General features: G+C 41.4%; 1 protein-coding gene across 1 annotated transcript in view; it reads right to left on the bottom strand.

Moving 5' to 3' along the window:
* Positions 1–347: 347 nt before the first annotated feature.
* Positions 348–11479, bottom strand: part of LOC124596395 (NADH-ubiquinone oxidoreductase 75 kDa subunit, mitochondrial) — a 95689-nt gene continuing 84557 nt past the window's right edge. The window contains exons 13-14 of the mRNA XM_047135520.1: positions 5580–5714; positions 348–935 (exon numbers count right to left, since the gene is read on the bottom strand). Of these exons, the coding sequence (XP_046991476.1) occupies positions 786–935; positions 5580–5714 (285 nt within the window). The 3' untranslated portion in view covers positions 348–785. The remainder of the gene's footprint in view (positions 936–5579; positions 5715–11479) is intronic.

The raw sequence follows: 11479 nt of genomic DNA, 5'->3' as shown, positions 1-11479 counted from the left end.
TACAGTTGGGAGGGAGGGAGAGGACAGTGTTTTAGGTGTATTAATAATAATATTAGTAAATGATCTGAATGATTGTATGGTCTTTCAACCTTTTTTTCCGACAGGGTTGGGGGAGAGGGGGGATAACTTTCTTCTAAAGTAAGTTTGAACCTTCCATACGATAATATTCTGCACATCCCACAAAAAGAATAAACTCTTCAGGTTCATGATATCTCCAAAACAGCAATAATTATTTAGTCTTGCACAGTTTTCACCAATCTCATAACCAAAAGTTGCTCTCTGCTACTTACATTCCCATGATAAAAACTATGTCCTCAACAGGAACTGATAATGCAATACAAATGTCATTTATCAAAAGATGTAATGTATTCATTAAATTTAATTTCTACACATCTTGACAGACAATACAGACAATACACTTTACATCACCTTATTTACAAAAACACAAAAATAAACTCTCATCCTCCATATCTTACAAAACGTGAATCCAAATTTCAATTCCCAACACTAGCCACACACAACTACAATGCTGGAAACAGATAAATATTTTATGAAAAAATGTTGCATGATTGAACATTATGAACTTTGCTGTTTAATTGCAGACCATACTTATGAGAAGCAATAATCTCAATAATTGTAGTGTACCTAGTGGAAATCATTCAAAACAGGTCTAAACTATAGAGATGTTATGAATGTGTGATAAATATATGTACATAAATAATTTATCACTAAGAAATAATTTAATGTTTTCAATCAGACTACACTGAAGCAAGAAAGTTGCACAATTAATATTTAGACTGTTTTTGTTTGAGGACAGCCTGGACACATTTCGCCATAGTTGGTGATGCTCTGCTTATGGTATCAGTCATGAAGAAATCTTCAAGTTCTTTCTGCTTCACATCAAGAGGTAAGCTATCTAGCTGGGTCTTCACATTCTGAAAACAAAATACAAAGAATTTACATAAATTAGACAAGACTGACATAAATGTTATTTGAGAAACACGAAGAGTAAATTCATCAGATGCTGAAATAGGGAACTACAGGAACAGAGTAAAGAAATCCAAATTAAATACAGGTACTGCATGGTTTTCAAGCATTTCCTTTTCAAGGAAAATGTAAAAAGGTAAAAGAAATATCTGAACTGGGTAGAAAGAAGAATGATTCCTAAGACCCAAGTAGGACGGACAGAGCACATGAAAGAGATGTAGTAAAATGATATACCTTATTTACCGAAGTATATGACGACAGTGAAAATAAGATGATGACCCCCCTCCCCTCCCCTCCCTCTTCTTCAGAGGATCCTTGAGAAAATTTTATTTTTGATGTCCTCTGATTAATAAACATTACAAATTTTTTTTTTAATTGGGATTAAATACCTGCCTGAATGCACGAGTATTTTCTAAACAGTTCCCTTTTGAGATCTCTCTTTAACTGTTTTTTTTTCCAGCATGCCATTTTACAAAGCTGAAAAACTTTTCTTTTCAGTTTGAGTTTACCATTTTTAAGGCTGCACTATCTGATCTCAAAATTTAAGTCTCCATAGTAATCCCATACTAGTGGCACTGTTGTATGGAGTGTTCCTCAACTCTAATTTCCATCTACAAACTTAGCACATTAATAATTTCAAAGACTTTCTCTTTATCATGCACTGAAAAAGACATGTCACTTCAAATACAATGCATCTGTTTGAAAACTTGCAAAAATCTTTCAACACTTACCTACCAAATACATTTTGAGTATTACCAAAGTAAACTGCAAATACTGCAGAGACATCTTATTGGCTTGTACTAAACAACCAAGCTGCCTTTCTTATGGCATCAATAATCCTGGTCAATCAGAAGACCTGATACCTGGCTGCCAGGAGAGGCAGGTCTTGTCACTCATATTCCTCCTAGTGTTTGACAAAGCTGGTGCCACTGATCCCCTCCAACCCCTCCAAATTAAATCTGCTCATACACTCAACTTTCAAAGTAAATGTAAGACTATTCTTATATTAATCTATCAGAAGACATAAGAATGTTGACCTAAGAACCATCAGTTTAATCTGCATATTTAAGGCGACTCTGTATTTTTCAAATTACGAATTTGGGACAAAACCTCATCTGATAATCAAGTAAATATGTTAACTAGGAACTAGATAATCCTCCTCTTCTATCGCAAATAATGATAGTATCAAACACTATTCATTGTTGTAATTTCTGTTTGCAAAATGCAAAATAATGTTTTTGAGAAATTGCAACATACTCATTACATATTAATAATTTTAAAAAATCAAGCTCCAAAATACACATCTATTCTTCACAAAGTATGCAACAAAGAAAAACTAAGAACTTTGTGCATTGAATGCACAAGTGAAAGTATACTGAAATGCTTTTAGGAATGTCACACAACATGTACCATGTACTTGTCAGTTGCTAAAACCATAGATGCTGTTGTAATGCATCATTCAACTTTTATTTCTCTTTCAATCATACTTGGACCCTACGATAGCCTAGTAAAGATTAATGTAATCACAACAATAAAGGCCACTTATATAAGCATGCATTGGTTTGATGAAACCAAATGATTGTCAAGGGCTATGCTCTAAATGAGCTCCCAGAAAACCTGTGTTTCCCTTCACAGGAGCAAATTCTGGTGGCACTACCTAGCACATTGAATCTTTACTGTTCAGAGAGACTAAAGACTGGAGGTATACCCAGATAGTTGCAGTCCAGTTCTATGCAAGCCAGTCTAACCCTGTCCACCTCAATTTTTTCATTTTTGGGAATTTCCATGAATTCCAGCAAGAAGTGTCACACATTCAGTTATCAGTTTACAAGGGAATTTCAGCTCCAATTACTGAACCATTTAAATGTCCATTACCATAGCTGTGTATTTCAGTCTTGACACTCACTAATACTCTGGATCTGGATTCCATTTCTCCTGCTGGAGACACGCCATACACTGATGAGCCGAACATTATGACCACCTGCTTAATAGTGTGTTGGTCCACCTTCGGAACACAATTCAGTAGTGTTTCTGCATGGTATCGACAATTATGGAGGTGAGTAGCACCACATTTCTATGCAAAGGTCGTGCAATTCCAGTAAATTATGGGCCAACAATTGTGGAAGTGGAGCTGGCACCCGGTAGGGTCCCAGATGTGTTCCTTCAAGAGCAGATCAGCCGAACTGGATGGCCAATTCTGCATATAACGCTGGTGGACTTTATCTTGTCCAATCCACAAAACTTTCTGTAATGTTGTCTGTGCAGGATAGAGCTAATTCCCTCAACCTCCTGCACCCTGTATGAGAGTGGCAAGAAAAAAATGCACAGGCATACAGGTTTCGGGACAAAGTCAAATTTGATGCTATTCAAAACTGGCTGTTGACAGTCTTCTCTTTATAGAAATAGTAACTTAACTCTATGAATGTAGAACTTAGCTGCATCAATAAGTCATTTTATATGAATAAACCTCATCTTCAAGGTGCTTAGGAGTTTGTGATTAGAATGCATATCATCTCTCTGAATTTTCTAAAGAAATATTTGCAAGATATAAGGAAAAAGAGTACCGCAAAATAAACACTATACTGTACACTTGTTGTAGTATGCACATTTGAGTCTCGATAAAGTATACTTATTGTGAATGCCCCATAGATAATACAAGCTACTTAATCAACATAACCATAACAACGACAATAATAGCAGACTACTACTACTACTACTACTTCTTCTTCTTCTTCTTCTTCTTTCCTTGGATCTAAAGTAGTGTGAAATTTAAGAAGATAATCTGGGACACAAAATCAAATTGTGAAAGTGCATTCTTCTTGTGGATGTGGGACAGCAACTGACAATATAAGTAATGGAAATTGAATACCATATTTTCAGAGTATTTGTTATCCAGACAGCTAGTTCCAATGCTCATCTGCATCATCTTCAGGTCCCCTTTATCAAAAACCAACATATATAATTACAATCCTGGTGGCTAGCAACTTAATTAATGGAAAAAAGTAAGATACCACAACTCTTTTAACATCATTTCAGGAACAAAACACAACCACAGCACCCTCTAAGTGTTCACATCTTGGAAAAGCTTTGTAGATATATAATCCCCCCCCCCCCCCCCAACCGATTTTGGGCCTACCATTCTACATACACTGTTTGTCGTGGATTGTCACAATGTATCATATTATGGGTTCCAATATTTACATAGGTAATTCCTTAGAAACATTGATTAACTAAATGCTATGACTTTTTTTTTTTTTTGGGTGGGGGGGGGGGGTGGGGGGGGGGGAGTTCTAGTTAAGCATTAGCTTCTCTCTTCTTCCAGAACAGGCTCATACAATTCCTAAGTTGATGGAATTCAGTAATGTTCTAGTTGCACCAATTTCTCAATTATACCAAAGTATTCTTTTATGTGGAACTTCCAAAATTCTTTTCATTTTATTGTCCTCTACACCTTTCTTGGAGAATATGCTGTTTTACCTATGACTTATCATTTTGGTGTCTGCTATGAATGGTAAGAATTTAATGGGGTATCAGATAGTGTTCCATACTTGCTCCCAACTTTGATGTGACATTAGCTATAGGCAGCCAGACATAATGGTATCACACTGTCCTAGTACTGCTGCAGGTACACTGACCATGACAGTATTCAACTAATTTACATAGGATGATTCTTTTTAAATGAGTATTAGATACCAAAGGATGGTTTTTGGCCGTTTATTTTTATTTTAGTTTTGTTACTATTCATAAGTTTTTTTTGTTTTTTACATACAGATAAGATTGTGCACAACACCTAAGGTTTCAGCATTCACAAATATTTCCACGTCCTTTACATCAACCAAGCCCTTCAGATCACACTGTTACTTCTGTTCCTTGGAGGTCATCTATCCTAAATATTGTATTTACATATGTTGTTATGCTTGTACACTTTGCTTGCAGCTGAACTGCAATATGTGGGTTCCTTGCTGCCGTTTCATACCTTACACCACTTCTACAACCTTCTGCATATCATGTTTTTTGTATATCACTGTATATTTATCAGTTGTATCATGTTTAATATTTTGCCCTTTTCCAAAATTTACAATAGTTGGAGACTATCCATGTACTCATGTGCAAACTCCAAGTGTACTTTGGTTATATTTTGTTCCTTTTATGATGTTAAAGCAGTTGTGGTATTTTATTTTTCACATTAATTAAGTTATTAGACACAGGCATTGTAACTATATAAGTTGTTTTTCGATAGACAGTATCTGAAGATTATGCAAATGTAGCAATGAAACTAGTTGTCTGAATCATAAATATTTTGAACATATGGCTGTGTATTCCATTTCTTTTTCTTTTTACAAAATCAGAGGTCTGAAATAGCAGAATGCACGGTCAAAACTGGAATTTAACAATACTGATATACCTAATGATATGGCTGTGACAAATACAGCTATATCCTCTTCCCAAAAAAATCTTCAAAGCAGAAATCTGATCTGTAACTAAATACAATTCCTGATCTGTGTCTACTCAATGTGCGTGTGTGTGTGTGTGTGTGTGTGTGTGTGTGTGTGAGAGAGAGAGAGAGAGAGAGAGAGAGAGAGAGACCATACCTTTGCCAGTTCTGTAGCTTGGACAAAGAAGTTTGCTTCTTCCACGTTGCCATACCGAACCAGATTTGGTGAAACCTCCTCCAGTCGATGCCTAATTTCATTCAGATTATCATACGGTAGAGTTTTGCCAATTATCTGAAAAGTACACAAAAGCCATTTACATTATAGCTGTCAAAATCCATTACTTATGTCCAAAAAGCCACACAGGTATTGCCATTATTTCTTCATATATGAACAAACAAATAACTGAAGTCTACACAGTCAGGACCACCACAGTTTTAATTTGATTACTACCTTCAGAGCAAATCCTAGAATAATATTATGTCAAACACTGCGTACAACGAGTAATGGAAAATCTTGACGGAATATATATAATTTAAGGAGCAAAGACAACAACTAACTGAACAGTACAGACACTGATTTGCCGAAAGGCCCATAAACAATACAAAGAACTTTGCTAACTTTCAGGTGAATCCTTTTTCTGAGCTGTAGAGTTAGAAAGTAAAATGAGGTAAACAGAATTACTCAGACAGTAATGGAAGTTTCAAGTTTAATTGTCGTGGGAACTGAAGCTGGATAGCAGGGAAAGGAAGAGGGGGAAAATTTTAGGTGAACATGTACTATGGGGACAGAGTGAAAGGCAAAGCCACCTGGAAGAATTTTGCTCAGAGCACAATTTAATCACTGAAGAGACTTCGTTTAAGAAACGAATAAGAATTATATTGACAAAAGCAGAAAAAAAGTGCAGCAAATTTGTGTGTGTGTGTGTGTGTGTGTGTGTGTGTGTGTGTGTGGAGATCCAATGGGCGCCCAATGGCGAGGCCGTCATCGCCGTTACGGTTATACAAACAAACAAATGTGGAGATGAACTAAAAGTGTTGTACATGCATGGACTTGAAATTACTGAACGGTCACTGTGTATCACATGCACTCTCATGCGCACTAAAACCAAATAGGAGGGAAGAGAGTTAAGCAAGAATTTAAAACACAGAGAAAACAAAAGACAGAAGAACTAAAATTGCAGGGAAATTTGACTGGCTGACCCCTTCCAAAAATCTACGGTAAGCAGGCCACCCTTTTACACATTAAGAACATCTCCCTAAAATCTTGTTAAAAATGTTGGACAATTCACAAAACTTTAAAACCCTAACCACATTCATTTGAGCATTACATAAAATAGATAGCAGATCCGCCGCAGTCCGGTGGTCAGCAAATAAAATGCAGTCTAATAAAATGTGGCGCACCGTGATCTGCACGCCACAAGCACTACAGATTGGAGGGTCCTCTCGCGAGAATAAGAATCCATGTGTCATAGGGCTGTGGCCTATGCAACGACGAGTAAGAAGGACCTCGTCCTGCAGACGTGACTTGAAGGAAGTACTCCATGGGTGAGCTGTGGGCTTGTTGATACAGAGCTTGTTATCGGTCACTGCCAGCCGCTCGTCTTCCCACTGAAACAGGACTCTCTACCTCAACAGCAAGGTGACAGCATGCAGGGAGATAGCACACCAAAATACCAGAGGATCATGACATGTCTGCTTGCTTGGCTGCTCAATCCGCCCTTTCATTCCCCGCAATTCTAATGTGCCCAGGTACCCAGCAGAAAGACACCTCCTTTCCAATCATCGTGGTTGTAGGAGGGCATCCTGGATATTCTGCGTTACTGTATCTGCTGGGTACAAACATTGGAGAGAGTAATGGGTGCTCAGAGAGTCTGAGCAGACAAGAAATCTAACACCGGGAGAATGTCTCATCTGCTTCAGTGCTCGGAAGATCGCATATAATTCTGCATTGAAGATGGTAAATTCTGGAGGCAGTCTGACCTCGAGGACATGATCCGGGAAAACGACAGAGCATATAACAGAGTCCCCCAGCTTAGACCCACCTGTAAAAACAGCTACTTGGTCATGGTACTCAGATAAAATATCAGAGAACATTGCATTAAAAACTGAAGCAGGAGTGCTATCTCTGCTGTACCGCACCAAATCTAAAATCACTCTGGGTCTCTCCACTAACCAGGGCAGCACGCGTTTAAAACCCTGGATTTGGGGTCTTATAGGTTCCACACTGAGTGACTCCAGCACACAATGCACGCGGATCCTAAATAGCATCATGGCTCGTGGATCATTGGAAAATCAGCACAGATGCTAGGTATGGGACTGGTCCGATAAGCATCCGTGGCCAGCCGAATCCTCATGATGGACGGTATCAATGATATGCAAGTAAGAGGGCCTCACTGATCCATACGCTGTGCAACCACAGTCCAACCCTGAATGCACGAAAGACCGATACAACTGAAGGAGACGCGCCCTGTCCACTCCCCAAGACCTGTGGCTAATGCACTTCCTAATGTTCAGTGCCTTCCGGTTTCTGGCTTGCAGGTCTCGCAGGTGTGGTAACCAAGACAATGGGAAGTCAAAAATAAGGGCCCAGAAACCACAGTGTGTCTGTAAAATAAGGGGTGGTGTTCCCCATAATCAAGGCAGGCAAATTAAAAAGAAGATGAGAAATATTAAAATGCACACACACACACACACACACACACACACACACACACACACTTATCTGCAGAAAACTGAAAACCCGTCTTTGTAGCCCACTCCTCTAACTGTCGCACTGCAAGATGTAACTGATGGCTCGCCATTGCAACACTGGAGGACCAGAAAACAGCAAAATCGTCTACATATAAGGAGCACTGTACAGGACTCCTTACCATAGATGTGATACTGTTGATGGCTATGGCAAAGGGGGTAACATTTAAAACACTGCCCTGAGAAACACACTTCTTCTGCTCAAATCATACAGACATCACCACTCAGGTCCTAAAAAACCACTGAGACAAGAAATACCAAATGAAGATATAGAGGTGGCCACAAAAGCCCGACTGATGCAGTTGTGAGAGAATACAGTGTGTCCACATAGTATCATACGCCTTACTTATATCAAAGAATATGCTGATACAGTGATGCTTATGGAGGAAAGCCTGCTAAATAGCCACCTCTAGGAGGATCAGGCTGTCGAAAGTGGACCGAAATCTTCAGAATCCACACTGAGAGCGGCTAAGGAGTTGCCTGGTCTCTAACAACCAGACCAGACAATGGTTAACCATTCGCTCCAGGCTCTTCCTACACAGCTCATTAAGGCAATACTCCGATAAAACTACTTGGGCATGTGCAGTCTTTTCCTGGTTTGATGAGAAGGATCAGAATTGCCTCCCTTCACGAGCTAGGGAAGAGCCTGTCTGCCATATTAGATTAAAACATTCGAGGAGGATTTCCTTTGACACCACTGACAAATGTTGAAGCATGCAGTACCGGATTTGGTCATGATCGGGTGCAGTGTCATGAATCTCAGTCAGTGCCGATTCAAGCTCCCACATGGAGAAAGGGCAATTGTTGGCCTCAGAACTGCTGGACCTGAAGTCCAACTTTTCCCTCTCTACAGTCGCATGATAGTGACAAAATGCCAGATCCCGGCTTGCATTGGAAGCAGTTTGTGCAAAATGTTGTTTGGAGGCCCCCTGGTTCAGCACTGCTGCTATCAGTAAATGGCTGCACTTACCGGAAATCCTCCGGATGGCTTCCCATACTTTTGTAGAAGAAGTGGAACGATTGATGGAGTCCAAGAATGTTTGCCATGAACTTTTCTTACTATCCCTAATGACGTGTAGAGCCTTGGCTCTCATGACTCGAAAGGCCCTAAGGTTGTCTGCTGTTGGTCAGCATTTAAAATGTCGAAGAGTCGCACACCTTTCCCAGATTGCGGAATGGCACTCATCTGTCTACCAAAGTACTGGTTACCTCCTAAGATGACCTGAGGGCTACGGGTTGGAAAAGTCAGCACACCACTAGTGATGTGGTCAACCCATCCTTGCACACTGCTACAGTGTTTGAACACAGCCAGCTGGCTGAAACGTGTCAAGTTGCCCTGCTGACTACCCTTTTGGGGGCTTAACTTCAGCTGGTGAGCCATTTAGTAGGTGAAGGCAGATTGGGAAGTGGTCACCAGAATGAAGGTCGTCAATGACCTTCCACTGAACAGAGTTTGCAAGGGCGGGAGAACAGAAAGAGAAGTCGATGGCTGAGAATGACCCCGTAGCAGTAGAGAAATGTGTGTGAGTACCCGTGTTGAGGATGCACAGCTCGTGAGATGTTAAGAGGCTCTCCAAAACCCACCATGAAGGCAAGTACTGGTCGAGCCCCACAGGACATGATGGGCATTGAAGGCTCCCAGGAGGAGGAACGGTCACGGGAGTTGTGCGATAAGATCTGTGAGAGCCTCAGAGTCTAGTGCATCTTGGGGTAAATACAGTGAGCAAAGAATGATCCTTCAAAATACATGAATTTGAACTGCAACTGCTTGCAGGTCAGTAGCCAGGGGAGAACAGAGGAGTGATGCGTATTGACGTAAAACACTGAGACACCTCCCTTGGCCCTTTCCCCCAATAAGTCATCCCAGCATATATCCCTGTAGCCCAGGGACATCTGTATCTTTAAAATACGATCTTGTAAACAAAAGTGCAAGGGATGTGCCTGGGCTAGGAGTTTCAATTCCTCCACATGAGTCCTGCACCCATTTATGTTACACTATAGTATGGGAGCCATGTCATTGGTGCAGTTTTAATTTTCCACTATCTTTGCACCAGGATGGTGAAGCACTTGAAGAGCGAGGGGGGTGGAGGGGCTGTCTGGATCCAAGGTATCTAACTCCATGATATCCTCCTCATCAGTCAGACGAGAAAGAATGATGTCTGACGGTGCTTGGGAACGTCATGAACCTTCCACTGCATCCTGTCCCTTCGAGGATAACGGGGAAAGGGGTGTTGAGAGGCACACTACTTTTCTTTTACCTTCTGGATCCTCGATGCAGAATTGTTGTTGGTCTTTGATGGTGCATGCAACGGCTTTGCCACAGTGGATACACCGGTTCCCGTGAGATCACCGTTAAGCGCTGTCGGGCGTGGCCGGCACTTGGATGGGTGACCATCCAGCCGCCATGTGCTGTTGCCATTTTTCGAGGTGCACCCAGCCTCGTGATGCCAATTGAGGAGCTACTCGACCGAATAGTGGCGGCTCCGGTCACAGAAAACCATCATGACGACCGGGAGAGCGGTGTGCTGACCACACGCCCCTCCTATCCGCATCCTCAGTGAGGATGATACGGCGGACGGATGGTCCCGATGGGCCACTTGTGGCTTGACGACGGAGTGCTTTTTGCTTTTTTGATGGTGCAGCTGCCTGGATTACTTTGTCCTTACTCTTTTTCCCTTGACATGTACATGTGCAAGTACAGGTGCTTGCGGTGGACACAGGCGCACTAGGCATCGTCTGTGTCTCAGCGTCCACCTTGGGAACAGGTTTCTGCAACATGGAAGAATATGACGTGGCAAAGACAGGGGGTTTTGTCGCCTTATATTCTTTTTTTGCTTCAGCACAGTGGATCTGCTTGGTCACTTATCTCCTGTATTTTGCGTTCTTTGGGGTGGGAGTGAGAGGGGGGGGGGGGGGGGGGGGAAGCAACAACCCAGGGCAGTCTCCGCTCCAGTCTGTGTGGTTCCCACCAGAGCAGTTGATGCACATTGCCCAAGACAGGCTGTCAGTCCCAGCATCATGAGCGGCTTTTCCGCAGTTCCCACAGATCGCTTCACCTCCACAATTCATGGTTGTATGGCCGAAATGCTGGCATTTATAGCACCACATAGGGTTTTGAACGTAAGACCGAACATTAAGTCGAAGGAACCCCGCCATAAGATGATCAGGCGGTGTCAGAGAATTAAATGTGACAAAGAAAGTAGCAGTCTTTTCAGTTGCTCCATTGTTCCTGCGTGTTCGTTGTTCCACGTCGACTACTCCCTGGGATGCCCATTCCTGCTTCAGTTCTGCTATGTCCATGTCCATGAT

The sequence above is a fragment of the Schistocerca americana genome, chromosome 2 (assembly GCF_021461395.2).
Source record: "Schistocerca americana isolate TAMUIC-IGC-003095 chromosome 2, iqSchAmer2.1, whole genome shotgun sequence".
NCBI classification, from domain to species: Eukaryota; Metazoa; Arthropoda; class Insecta; order Orthoptera; family Acrididae; genus Schistocerca; species Schistocerca americana.
This window is presented reverse-complemented; position numbering and strand designations above follow the sequence as displayed.